This window comes from Pteropus alecto, unplaced genomic scaffold (genome assembly GCF_000325575.1).
Source record: "Pteropus alecto unplaced genomic scaffold, ASM32557v1 scaffold156, whole genome shotgun sequence".
In the NCBI taxonomy this organism is placed as follows: domain Eukaryota; kingdom Metazoa; phylum Chordata; class Mammalia; order Chiroptera; family Pteropodidae; genus Pteropus; species Pteropus alecto.
Window position 1 is genome coordinate 4,142,504 of NW_006437746.1, and position 13,944 is coordinate 4,156,447.

General features: G+C 55.3%; 2 protein-coding genes across 3 annotated transcripts in view; one reads left to right on the forward strand and one right to left on the reverse strand.

Moving 5' to 3' along the window:
• Nucleotides 1-7,341, forward strand: part of CXCR6 (C-X-C motif chemokine receptor 6) — a 15,475-nt gene extending 8,134 nt beyond the window's left edge. The window contains 1 exon segment of the mRNA XM_006914859.3: nucleotides 1-7,341. This exon segment is cut by the window's left edge and continues 11 nt beyond it. Coding sequence (XP_006914921.1) covers nucleotides 1-291 — 291 coding nt within the window. The 3' untranslated portion in view covers nucleotides 292-7,341.
• Nucleotides 1-13,944, reverse strand: part of FYCO1 (FYVE and coiled-coil domain containing 1) — a 76,368-nt gene that overhangs the window by 30,854 nt on the left and 31,570 nt on the right. For both annotated transcript variants that reach the window (XM_015591735.2, XM_006914860.3), the window contains exons 11-14: nucleotides 13,758-13,925; nucleotides 11,103-11,252; nucleotides 10,178-10,389; nucleotides 7,350-7,494 (exon numbers count right to left, since the gene is read on the reverse strand). In XM_015591735.2, the coding sequence (XP_015447221.1) occupies nucleotides 7,350-7,494; nucleotides 10,178-10,389; nucleotides 11,103-11,252; nucleotides 13,758-13,925 (675 nt within the window). The remainder of the gene's footprint in view (nucleotides 1-7,349; nucleotides 7,495-10,177; nucleotides 10,390-11,102; nucleotides 11,253-13,757; nucleotides 13,926-13,944) is intronic.

Below are 13,944 nucleotides of genomic sequence, written 5' to 3' on the forward strand. Positions count from 1 at the left end.
TTCAACCTGGTGAAGCTCATCCGCAGCACAAACTGGAAGTACCACACTATGACCAGCTTCCACTATGCCATCACCGTGACGGAGGCCATCGCCTACCTGCGGGCCTGCCTTAACCCCGTGCTCTACGGCTTCGCAGGCCTGAAGTTTCGCAAGAACTTCTGGAAACTTGTGAAAGACATTGGCTGCCTTCCTTACCTGGGGGCCTCAGGCCAGTGGAAGTCTTCAGAGGACACGTCCAAGACGTGTTCTGCCTCCCACAACGTGGAGGCCACCAACATGTCCCAGCTGTAGGCCTTGGGCGCAGGGAGAAGCGGCTCGGGAATTCACAGGACCACGGCTGTGTCCTCCGGATGCGACGAGGAAGGCTTTGTTTATAGCTTGTGCGCTCTCACGGAGAAGCAACCAAATGCTGCAGCCGGCGCGGGACGTGCTTCTCCGCACGAACACACCCGTTCCCTTCTCGAACACCTACACCTAAAGCTTTATTTTTTCCTTTTTCGCTTTCAAAAGCGCATTTTAATAAAGCGAGACAACTCCACACACGATGCCGCCAATGACAAGACCAATTAGCGTTCAGTATTTAGGTCAAGTTTCCAAACACCTGGGCAGCTCAGGTTCGCTGAATGCAGCCAGGTGGGGTGTGTGCTTCAAGGGTGGCCCACGTGCTTCGGGAGGGGCAGCAGCAGGACAGGCCAGAGACTGAGGTGCTTGGCGACCTACACGCCGCCTTGGTGACGGTTACAAATGTAAAGGCTTTCCCCTACCACCATACCCAAGAATTCTGACACCAAAGGAATGGCATGTGACTCTAAAGACCTCGGGTTCTCTTTCACTGAGACTGGGCTGGAACTGAAGAGGGGAGTATGGTCAACAAAGCTGCCAATGGCAGCTGACACTCTGGGCTCCCAAGTTCAGAAGATTCTTCTGGCTACTAGGAGGAAGTAGAGATGAGAACAGCCATCAATATGAAGGCTGGCCCATCGGCTCAGACCTGGAGCACCCGGCGCTTGACAAATGAGATCAGATTCTGCCTCACCTGGGGCTTGACTTTTATACAGGTAGATGCTAATGTTCTCTCTGATTAATCCGGGAAGGACTGAGCACCAGGGAATATGAACGAGCCAAAACAGAGTCGCCTGAGAATCCCACTGGTCCACAGAGCGCTAGAAAAGTGTGCGCAGCAGAGTTTAAGACTATCGTGAATCTAAGGAGTGTTTCTGAACTCGATTCTCTGGGGGGTTTGCTCATCTGAAAACTGAATTACCTATGCCTCTCTCACACACACAAATCCTACATCTATATGTGTATTTATGATTCACACGCATCAAATAGCATAAGATTATCATGACCAAGAAATAAAACTTTTAAAAGTCTTTAAACTACCTTTATCCTTATCCTTTACGTGGTATACCCGAAACATATCAAAAGTGATGACCTGTGGGTCCAGGACCCAAGAAGTAAGTTCAAGCTGTAAGCTTCCGGGGCTCTGCTCTATCGAGGAAGTGGACTGCGCCGGGGAAGACGCCCGCTCCTTCCCCGCGTCCACCACCTGCCCTGGGTGCGCTGTCTTCGTGCCTCCAGTGCGGTCACAGGATGAGGCGGAGTTTTAAATGCCAGACACCTGTGTGTGTTTATTAGCTCCTAACAATCTGCCCGACGGGCTTTATGTTGTGTTTCTGGCTCATGTGTCACCAACCACTCACCAAAACATGGAGAACTGGTTGACGAAAACTGAAGACAGTGCACGGGAGGCGGGCCAGAGCTGCCGGAACCGTGCGCTTGCCAGGTTTGGGGAGACCAGAGCTGACTCTGTCCCTCACTTGTGGGGAAGAGCGCTTTCATCCGGGGAAACAGACCGTAACGGTACCCCGCTCTCTGGGCTGGTGTGGGCGCGCTTGAGATAACACACACACTTAGCAGAGTTGGCATTCGTGGGCACGGGAGCTCGAAACTGGCAATGGTCATTGTTTCTTCTCCTAATAACCAGCCACACGAGATGGAAGCGAGGGTCTGCTTTGCGCCTTCTAGAGCGCCCGGCGGGCCACGTGCACCCTGATCCGGCTGCGCGCTGGCCGGGCCTTGCTGGGCCCACGCGGTCCTACCTGCTGTTTCCTAAACGTGCTAAACGCAACCACGAGGGGTCACTTTCCTGTACCAGGCCACAGGGACCACTGGGTACGTCCACAGTCTGCCCTTCTCCTGGTGACAAGGACGACTTTCGTCTTCTCTAAATTGGCTTCAAAAGGGGAGTTTCTGTCGTCCCCCTTTGTGCATTTACCTTACTTAGGTCGAGCACTTCTGGCAGAGGGGCTGCCAGGCCCCCGACTTCCCTGACAGTGTCCCAGGAGGCAAAGGCCCTAACTGGGAAAATGAAGCGAAGAGTCGGGGAGCCAGGGCCCTGTAGCGTCTCCACGTGTCCCACAGAGGGTAACAGTGCGTGGGATGCAGAAAGCAGGGCTCTGGGCCACTCAGACACCAGCTCGGTGACAGCTCCACCTGTGTCTCCTTGGGCAAAGTACACAGCCTCCCCAACCCCATTTTGCCTCCAGAGTGAGGACGGCCCTCCCTCCACGGGGTGCTCGTGAGGCATGGACCGTGCACCCCGAGGGCCAAGCTGGGGGCAGCCTGGTGGTGGCAACAGAGGGGCAGCTATGGGGACCACTGGCTTGGCCCTGACTAGGTGCCTGCCTGGCTGAGTCGCACCAGCACCTGCCAGGCTGTGCCCCAGTCCCTCTCCCCAGGCTCCCTGCAAAAAGGCTCCGCACTGGCCCTTCGGCTTAGGGAAACCTGCCTGCACCGCTGCACCTTCCTTCGCCTTCTCTGCCTCCTCAGTCACTTGCTGCTCCTACGCGGGTAAGCTGGGCCCTTACCTGCGACACCTGGGAGTACCTGATTTTCCAGCCCCTCCCCTGGGTACACGCCGTCACTGGCAACAGACACCGGCACAGCCCGCGTCGGTCACAGAGAGCTTTTGCTTCTTGGCTTCCTTTCGTCCACAGAGCAGCCCCTGAAGGACAAGCTCCCCACCTCCGCTCGCTCGCCCCTCTGCTCACGCACACCAGTGCATGATGCGAGAGGCCTGTGGTGCAGGGAGGACTGGGGGAGGGGCCAGGCTGGGTGTGGACCCTGCAGTCCGTCTGCCCTGGGTGCGGCCCAGGGTCTCGGGGTAAAGTTGTGCTCCTCCCGGACCGTGTTCCCAACACCTTGTGCGGTGGTTAGAGACCATGGGCAGCCACAGTGTCCGACGTGAGCACAGGGTGACCCCGGTTCCCGAGGCTGCCTAGGAGAAGCCCAGGTGACCTGTTAGCATTCTGGGAGAGAAACTTGAAGTGCCCCGACTGGAGGGGTGGAGGCAAAGCAAAGAGTGCGGGGCCCAGGCGTGTCGGGGCGCTCAGGTGGCACCCCCTTCCATGTGCCCAGTCCTCCGCGGTCCTCCCGGCCGTGGTGCAGGACACCTGGCAGTATCACCCCCTTTTTCAGAGAAGGAAACTGGTTCAGAGAGACTCACAGAACAGAGCGAGTGCCAAAATCCCGAAGGACAGCCTCCCCGCTGCCCCCAGGGCTGGGTGAGAGGCTTCACGCAGCTGATGGGCCCACGGCGCCCGCCGGCTCTGTACCCATCTGAAAGCGGAGATGCTGGGGTAACCCAAGTACAAGATGGCTTTCTAAACTTTACCATTGTGACCATATCCTGCTCGTGTTTCTGAGATGGCAACATCAATGTCTTAGTAGGTGACAAGTCCACCATAGCTCCCCAAAGCATTCTGACAACGAAGCACCAGTTCTAAAGCACTTCTTGGCGAAGGTGCTCTGTGGGCCGGAAACAGTGTCTGTGGGTGAGCTTCAGCTCAGCATCACCCAGGCACCTGGAGTGACTCCCCTCAGAGGAGACAAGTGAGCTACTAGATGGAAGGCAGTGGGCACGCAGCAGCGGACGTGCCCAGCTCAGCCCCGCACATCACGCCGCGGGTACCACGTCACGAAACCAGTGCACCTCCCAGGGACGGGCAGCGGGCTGCATGCTCTGTGCATGTCGTTCTCCTCGAATCCCAAGAACCCCGGGGGGGCGGAGGGGCTGTCCCGCCTCTTCCGTGCAGGGGAGGGAGCTGAGTTCAGGGGCCACGGTGCCCAAAGCCACGGACCCTGGAGGTGGTAGAGCGGGATGGGACCACGAGGAGCGTATCCTGGTGCCCTGGCTCTTCGTCACCGCACGGCCTGTCCGCCTGGTAATGAGAAGGGGCGGCAGGGCTGGAGGAGGCCAGGACCGGGACGAAGCTGAGCGGAGGCCAAGGGACCCCGGGTCCGGCCCCACCACTGGCTGCCGCAGCTTTCTTTCCCTGCCTGCCACCTCAGTCCTGAGACCGTTCGGACATCTGGTCAGTGGAGATGGCTGAGGGTGGGTCTGGATGACTGTGGGAGCGGTGTGTAGTCACGCGTGGACAGTTCTGAGGAATAGCACCTTTCACCTGAGGTGACGGGCTGTGTTCCTGCTTCACACACACACACCCTAGCTCTAGCCCCGAGCCATGTTCGAGAAAGGGGGGTGGGTGACACGGGACAACTGGGAGGCGGCTCAGGGAGTCTGCGGCATCCTGCTGGGTCTCTCTAAAAGCCTGGATTTTGAGAGCTCTTCCTGTCCCCCCACTGCCGGGGAGCAGGGCAGACGACTCTGGCAGCCCTAGGAATGCACATGTGCCGGGGGAGCAGACGAGGGGGCAGGGGAGGCGGGCAGGTCTCTGCCGCGCGGATGGGCAGTGGGGACCTGGCGAAGACAGCTGTCCTCTCCGAAGCGAACTGCAAGCCTGAAGGCTGGAGAGACGCACTCTGGGCTCAAAACCATGTGACCTGGAGCAAATTATGTGGCCTCCTGAGACCAGGTGCCTTCACCTGAAGTAAAATGGGGACCTTAACCCCTAGTCCTCGAAAGGCTGGACAGGGACCAAGTGAGGCCACGTGCAAAAGCTGTTGGCACAGGGACGATGCTCGACAGAGTGGCCTTCGATGACACTGGCCCCCAGGAGCCTTCTTCCCCGTGTGCCTGGACTTGCACAGCTTTTCATCCCTTCTGGACCGCTTCTGACTCTGGACTTGATTTCTTTCTCCAAGTTTCTGTCAGGGATGCTTACGCACTTCTAGGACTACACCGCCCACACTTTCTCACTCCTGGTGCTTTTGACCAGTCTTAAACTCAGGAAGAAAAAGAACACGAGAACAAGCTAATACACAAGGCGTGTGACGAGGCCTTCACCGACGGGGGGGCCGGCTCTTCACCCGGGCAGACCGAGAGAGGGGGCTGCAGGAGGCTCCCTGCGTCTGTCAGCCGTGGGTCCAGCTTGCAGGCCTTGGGCCGGCATGCTGGGTCTCCTGTCCCCGGAACACTTCCTGATTTCCCGTGACCGAAACCACGGCCCTTTGTCAGTGGTCAGAACACCTGTTTTTGTTCCTGCTGGGAAAGCGGAAGCTGAGGGAACGGCAGCTGCAGGGGGGTCACTTTCCCTTGTGGGCTGCAGCCACAGGCTGTCCCCCCAGACCCCGAAGTCTTGCTCCCCTGACCACCTACCCACCTGGCTGGGATTCGAGGCGCGGTCAGTAAAGGGTGGGCAGGTGAGGACGGCAGAGCGACTCAGTGCGGATGGAACGGAGCATGCCCTGGAGACCCGTGGGCCATGGAGGGTGGGGGCCGCACTGCAGGCTAACGCAGTCGGGGAAGGCTTCCGAGGTGGGATCTTCCAGAAGGAAAAGAAAAGGCCCCAAGTCACAGCACAGACAGTGATCGGGCTGGCTTTACCCATGGGGCCACGACACGGTAAGCTCAGCTGCTCTCTAGTAAGAGAACGCAGAATACGCAGGTACACTTAAGCCTCAAGTCTCTGTGCTGAGGACCCCAGGAAGAGTAAATGTATGTCCCCCACGTAGCAGAAGGCCTGGGTGACACATCTGACAGGCCAATCCCAGCCCTCCTCTCAATTCTGGGCAGGAAGACAGGAACAGAGATTTCGATACGAGTCAGCATGAGCAAACGAAACTCCCTAACGGAATGAAAAGCGCGTCAAGAAACGTCTGGACCTGGGAGCCATGCCAAGTCTTTCTGGAGCTTCTGAACAGCCAGAGCTCTGCTGCAGAGACTGGATTTCGGCCAGACTCCAGGGGCTGAGCAATGGCCGGCAAGGCTGCCGTGGAGGGGAACCCGACCTCTTCCTACGCGTCCCATGGCATAAACTTGACATTGACTACGTTGGCACTTTGTGCAGTTGCTGTATATAGTCAGAAACTGGAAAAACTCTCCTCACTAATCTTTCTGAAAAACAGCCCAGACAGCAGAGGGCCATGGTGAAGCGGCACAGTCAGCTGTCACGTGCGGCACCGGAGGGTTCGGTGGGTCCCTGACTAAGGGCAGCACAAGACGCCGGCAGTAGGCACGGCACAGGCTGGGGAAGGGGACAGTTCCCGAGGTTCTGCAGAGCGCGAGGTAACGGACCTGCCGACATGTTTACCGCTTTTCCAATGGTGGGGCCCCAGGGTGGCTTCTCAGGAGGTAAAGGGACTTCTGAGACGTCTCCCCGAGACAAGTGAGACGAAATCCGAGCTTCCCTTCCCAGGGCGTTGTCGCTGAGCCTGACCAGCGCTTCCCAAGGGTCAACGGGGTCCCCAGAATAGCCGCTGTTCTGAGCGTGGGCAAAGGTGGTGGCAGGGGCGGCTCTGACAGCAGAACTGCGTCCCCTCCACACTCTTGTGCTGGTGTCCCAACCCCCAGGGGCTTCGAACTGGCTGTGTTTGGAAATAAGGCCTTTAAAGAAGCAATTTCATTGACATGAGACCATTAGGGTGGGCCCCAACCCAATCTGAGCGGTGTCCTTATAAGAGGAGACAGGGACACAGGGACACCGAGGGTGCACGTGCACTGAGGGGTGACCATGTGAAGAAGTGGCAAGACAGTGGCAGTCCACAAGCCAAGGAGAGAGGCCTCGGAGGAAACCGAACCGCCGACACCTTGACCCGGGATTTCCAGTCTCCAGACTGTGAGAAAATAAACTGGTTTAAGCCACTGGGTGGGAGGTATTTTGTTATGGTGGCCTGAGCAGATTAATGTAGTTGCTCAAGCCAAGAAAGGCCGGAGGGAGATGCTGAAATCGGGGGACCATGGACATTCCCGCGAGCTCTCTGAAAAGGCTCAACACTGACCATGCCCCGAGCCCTGAAGGGCCGCCCCACGCCGAGCACTGCTCTGAGGCACCTTCCCTAAGCAAAGACAGCCACTCCTGCTTCACACGACCCTGGTCCTTTGATACAAAAGCACGGGGGCCAGGCATTTAATGAGCACTCAGCACATGGAGATGACATCTACTCACTGTTCAGCCACGTTTGGGTCAAAAGAATCCGTTTCGGTGGGTGTTTCAGGCAGGGAGGAGCCGGCCTCCTGTATCTGGCACAACTCCTCATCTGTGATGATGTCGAACACGACGTCATCTGGAGGCCTGCAGTCCGTGTTTGCACCTGGACCGCGGAGGCGGATCAGGAGAGAAGAGAAACACGCACGGTTATGCTCAGTTTGGCTCACTCACACGGCAGCTCTTCTGTCCTGATGTGAGAGCAGTGTCTGCTGGAATGTTCCAGGAGAGCCAAGGAGGGGACGACAGGTGAAACGGGCTGTCTACCTTAAGAGACTTTTCTTAAGCCCCTCGGTCAGGGCTGAGAGAGGTTCCGAGTTCTTACCCAGTCTCTGAGGAGCCTTATTTGGAAGGAAAATAACTTTATCAGAACCTCACCAGAATACAACAGTAAACACACTTCTGTGCTGCTGAATCCCTGAGCCATAAGACACGGACACCACCTACCTACTCAGGCCTCTGTGAAAACAGGAGCCTGTCGGACCTGCCCTGTCATCCCGACCCACCGAGGGGCGGGGGTGGGAAAGCCCCTGGCTCTGCTCAAGGAGTGACAATCACCACTGTGCTCTACCCGGGGGGCTTGTGTCCGACTTTGTGGGCCACTCGGCAGGGAGAATGCCGTACACAGGCCCCTGTGCCAGTCGCCCACCCGAAAGCACTCTCTTGCACGTGGCATGGAAAATGTGATTGCAGGTCTGAGGTGAAAGAGAGGAAGAAGGAAGGAGGAAAAGACAGATGAGAGGGAGGGAGGGAGGAAAGAAGGCAAACAGATAAAGAGACAGGAAACGTCAGAAATCGAAACGAGTGACGTCAGCACTCTGGCAGAGCGCCGCTCTCCGCCCCCGCTGGAGCACTCGTCAGTGAGTCAGGACAAGGCAAGGTCCCTGGGCCGTTCAGCAAGACGATGAGTTCCTATGAGCTACCAGTGCCTCGCTGGCCCTGCCACGTGGCTACTGGGACAGGCCACGCTTCAGAAGGAACGTTCTTCCTCTTCTCTGGTCTGCATACGGGGGGGCTTGAGGCACAGGCTGAAAAAGGGGCCCAGGATTGGTTTCTTTCCATAGACCCAGCCACACTCCTCAACCTGCCTTGAGACTGGCAGAGGGAAGGAAGAAGGAGGAAGAGTGAAGGGAAAATGAGCACAAGGGACTCAAAACGATGTCCACTGACAGAAATCAAAAAAGACCTCACTAAATGGAGAGCTATACTACACTACGTTCATGGACTGGAAGACTCGACTGTGTTAGGATATCAAGTCTCCTCAAACTGATCTAGGGATTCAATGTAATCTCCATCAAAATTTCACCAGGATATTGAATAGAAACTGACAAAATGATTCTAAAATTTATGTGAAAAAGCAAAGGGCCTTGATAAAGAACAAAACTCTACCCAATTTTAAGACTCGTAAAACTCTGATAACCCTAACTGCCGTATTATTTCCTGGTAAAAGAAAGAGCACACGGATGGATAAATAGAACGGAAAACAAAGTCCAGATACAGACCCACGTATGTAAGGGCAACTGAGTTTTGACAAAGATGCAAAGACAATTCTCTAGGAAAGTAATACTCTTAAGCTAATGGTATTAAAAGAATTAGACATGTGCAAAATAAAGGTGAATCTCTACAAAGAGCTTGCACCATATACAAAAATGAACTCAAAATGGTTCAGAGACCTAACTGTGCAACCTAAAACTATAAAACTTGTAGAAAAAAGGAAGATCTTCGAGTCCTTGGGTTAAACATATATGCCACTAGAAGAAAAGAAAAAATCTGATCCATGAGAAAAAAAACTGAAAGGCTGGACTTCATCGAGATTATCAATATCTGCTCTATGAAAACCATTTCTGCTCTTTGGAAGAAAAGGAAAAGATAGACTATAGACCGAGAGGAAATATCTGTAAAATGCATACCTGTAAATAATTTGTACCTAGAATATATAAAGACCCCCAAAATTCAATAATCAAAAAAGTTTGTTTAATCAGCAAAGGTTTTAAGATATGCTAAAACTGCGTGAAATACGTGTCCCCACCCGAGCAGCTCTCTGGAGCCGGCGTGAATGGGGGGGCCTGCCGACCTTGATGAGTTAGACAAAAGGGGAGCGGACAGCACTTCGGAAGGCTGGCTGCCCTGGATCCAGGCAGAGGCCAGGGCAGAGTCCAGAGGGCCCACCTGCAGGAGGCCGTGATGGGTGAGCGAAGATGGGACTCGCCTCTGCCCCTGCCATCTCAGCTCTGCCTCCAGGATATCCACAGTCCAGTCCCAGAGGGCAGGCTGGACCGCTCTGCTAGGCCGAGCTTGGAGCAGCAGGAACTAAATCCTGCTTCTTTTCACTGAGCTAAGTGAAAGGACACGAAGGCGAACACATCCCCCCGGCCACTGAGGGAGCACGTGAGCCATGTGGGGGGCGTTGGGGGGGTGGAGGGAAGGATGCGGCTGTTCCCTGGGCCACTGGGAAAGAGCGCGGGATATTGGGCCGGGCTGTGGGAGACGGCGTTGTCCAGGGCGTGGAGGACGCTCCACGGGTAGTGTGTGAGCTAAGAGGTACACAGAGCTCATGTTAAACAACACTAAATCATATAGGGAGAGAATTATTCCCTTTTCAATTCTCTTTCAAGCCTAATTACATCAAAAAGAAAGTCTCAGACTGGTGGCACTATATTTTTAGCACTTCTGTAAAGCCTAGGTTCGGAAAACACTGAATTACGCTTGTTACAGCTAACGAGCCACGATGGGGGAGCGAGGTGGGAGTGGAGCCTACAGAACACGGAGGGCAGCAGCAGGACCCTGACCTTGGCCTCCGGCGGCCTGGGGCCCAGCGTGGGCCGGGGACAGTGCGGGGCTGGGCTCTCCCTGGCTGGTGCCCGAGCTGGTGCTGTCGGGGGAGCCGGGGCCCTCGCCGAGCTTCTGGAAGCAGGCTCGGCAGCAGCGCTCCTTCCTGCCGCTGGGCTTCGTCACGACGTAGTTGTTGCAACAGTAGTAACAGAACACGCGGCCACAGACCCTGGGGACCAGACGAGCAAAGGCTGTGAGGACGACGCGCTTGGGCCCTTACGGGATCTGCCCAGCACCGGAACTGGGCTCTGTGTTGAGTTCTGGACACCACGTGGCTCTCGTCCAACCTGTCCCCTCCCCCACTTGAGAGTGTGGCCTGAAGGGCTATTTGATAAGGTTCTAATAAAGCCGTCCTCGTGGTAAGCTTAGCAGGAGGGCGTTTCATTTCCTAAGGTCGTGGGAGGCCGGGGACAAGGCGTGTGGCCAAGCCCGCCTTCCCTGACACAGGACGCGGGTGTGCATTCCACGCCTCGGCCCCGTGCTAATGGTGCTCCCTCTGCCCCGGCCCAGTCCGAGATTCACGTTGCCTCCCCTCCTTTGGGCCAGGGAGTGTCCTTGCTCTCTGGGTTCCTCCCGCTGGGTTCCAGCAACGCCGTTTCCGGTCCCTGGGCCCCCACTCCCCCTGGGTTCCGGCAACGCCGTTTCCGGTCCCTGCAGGCTCAGAGGGCCCAGGGCTGCTGGTCTGTGAGTGCTCCACAGCCCTGTGGGCCCCCTCAACCCCACTCCCACCTCTGAGTCAAACTCTTCCCTTCCTGGGGTCCCGGAGTGTCCTACTGTCACCCCGCCGAGCACACCCTCCTCGCCCAGCCCCCGCACGGCTGAACGGCACTGCGCTCCCCCGGGACAGCCGGCCACGTCCAGGCCTACGGGCCGCCCGCTGACCTGCAGTGGTGCCGCCGCACCATCCAGCTGAACTCCCGCTTGCAGTCGAAGCAGTGGTTCGCCTCTGTGTCCCCGAGACACCTCTCCTCCTCACTGAGCTTCTGCTGGAATTCCAGGGCATCTGACTTCTGCCAGAGGGCGTCCTTGTCCCTGTGACAGAGCCACATTCAAAAAAAAAAAAAAAGAATCCATGAAAACAGAATTATCCCCAATTCATTTCAAAAGACTGACTTCAACTTGCCAAGACACAGAAGGAAAATCCACTTTTAACTTGGAAACACAATCCGCCCTAGGGCTCCTCTGTCACGCACACTAGTCCCAGACTCGACAGGACCCTCCAAAAATGCGGGTCCTTAACTGACGCCACATGTGGAAGCAGAGGCAGTCCAAGAGGTAACGAAGCAGCTCTGGCCACTGCGAAGGGTGCCAGCACGGATGAGGGTCACACGCTGCTCAGGTGTCTAAACGACAGTGCATAAGGCCACTGGGGGTTCGAGCTACATGGGACGTGACACTTACACGATGGTCTGTGTGCTGTGAGCTCAAGGACCACGACGGCATCGCCCACCCGAACCTGGCAGGTACTTGGGGCCCTTTATGGTTTTATGGTTTATGGTTCAAGTAACGACCAATCATTGCAGCAAGATTTCCCAGTCTGAACTCCGACGGGACGTTAACCTCCCCTGCTCCTCCGAGAGACGGGGCGGTCGCTCCAGGAAGCGAGACTGAAGGAAGCGGGAGGCTTCCCAGGTCTGGCGTCACCGACCACGGCCATCTCACCGGGACGTGTGCAGAGACTTCCTTGCTGCTGCTAATGGCCATTTTCCGGGCTTATGCCTTCTGACGTGGGGAGGTCTAATTCTTTCCTGGACGGAACCCCGGCCACCGTCCTGAGGGTTAATGTGGCCCAGCAGCACCTGTGCCCCGATGACCAACAGCAGAGCCACTCGAGCCCTGAGAGAGACCAACTCCATCACCAGCCAGGGTTCCGTATCAACTCCAGATGACTTCCCCGAAAACCAAAAGCCAGACATGGAATTGACTGGCTTTTTCAGGACACCTGAAATTGTCAGGAAGCACGAAGATTCGTTCTCTAGACCGGCACTTCTCACGGCTGGTCCAGTAGGCCAGGGGCCCACACCCTGGGAATGTGGGGATACTGTCTGCACCTGGGGCTTTTCATCATACACCTTGGGATGATGTTTGCACTCACAGGTCATGAAGGCCCTGAGTTACAAGTTTGCAAATTGATGACACGTGGGCAAAGTTTTAAACTTCCAATTAAGTTATGATTTAATGTCACCATTTTGCAACCCCAAATAAATGAACAGATCTAGGCATTGCTTATCCGTGGCTGCTAACATTCAAAGAGAGGGCTAACTGGGTCTTGTGTGGCTCCTGAAGGAAAGACCCGGAACTATAAGCCAATTCTGTGACGCGTTCTGGCCGAAAGTTTGAACCTGAGGCTGTGCAAGGCTCTAGCGGAGCGGTGGTTTCAGCTCTGGCTCTCTGAGGTCTGGACCTGCTCCCCGAAATTCTAATTTGGTTGTCTGGGAGCGGGGGGCCTGGAAATAAGTTTTTTAATGGATTCCTCAGTGATTCCAACGTGCGGTCAGGGCCGAGAACTCAGCTCTAGTTTCTATCATCAATTTATAGGAAACACAAAGACTGAAGAGAACACAGGAGATGACACCACAGGCACGTAATCAGCAAAATGTGGGCCACGGAAACCACCAGATGAGTGACCCGGCTTTTTCAAAAGTCAATTGCAAAAAAAAAAAAAAAAGAGAGAGAGAGTGGGGAAACCCAGACTTAAAGAGATCTGAGCAACATTTCCATGCAGCGTATGGATCTAATTTAGATCTTGATTAGAAAAAATGATAAGGCAATTGGATAAATTTGAAACTAGCTAGATACATAATAACCTTTAAGTGTGGTAACAATATGGTTGTTTAAAATGGAGAGTGCTTGTCTTGGAGAGATTCCGACTAAAACGTTTGAGGATGAGCTGCTCTCTGGGATTTGCTTCAGAAGAATCTGGGGAGGTGGGGGAAGTGGGTGGGGCTCTGGATGGAACAAGATCACCCATGAACTGAGTCATGCTGAAACTGGGTACACGCACATAGGGATGCATTATTATTCTGTTTCTGTATATCTGACCATCTCCATGAGAAAAAAGTTTAAAAATTTTTGAATGACCTGCCAATGTTTAAAAGTCAGGCCAATTTCACATAAAAATTTAGATTTCCACCTTCTCTTAAGAAATAAGGTGACCTGGCAACTCTCGGCTTGGGGCCTGTGTGGCACCACCTGGCAGGAGGGAGCATGCCGTGCCCTCCGGCTTCTGACAGAGGGGCAAGGGCAGGGGGACATTCTGTAAGATCCTGAGCATCACTTATGGTCCCTCTCGTGACTAAGCACAGAGACTGAAAATAGTCACAAAGCAATATGAAAACAAACCGGATGTCAGCGACATCCTCGCGAGGCCGCCACGGGCCTGAGCGGACCCCGCAGGGGTGCGGGGGCCCTCGACACAGACTGCGCCCAGACAGGACCGGGGAGGCAGTGCTCCCACTTCTAAAAACAGCCACATTTCTTTAAAGAAAAACCAAGCTTGCGGGGAAACCCCAGCCACCTGGGTGTCCCGACATTCACCTGAGCAGCTCTATCAGCCGTTCCTCCAGGTATTTCTTGGTTCTATTCAGATCATCCAGGTCGGCAAGCATCTTTTGGTCATTCTTCTCCCGGTCTGTCGCCTCCTGGCAGAGTTTACTGTAATACTCCTGGGTTTTTGTCGTAGCTTTTTCAAGCTCTTTCTGGGTCCTGGAGGAGGAGTGGTAAG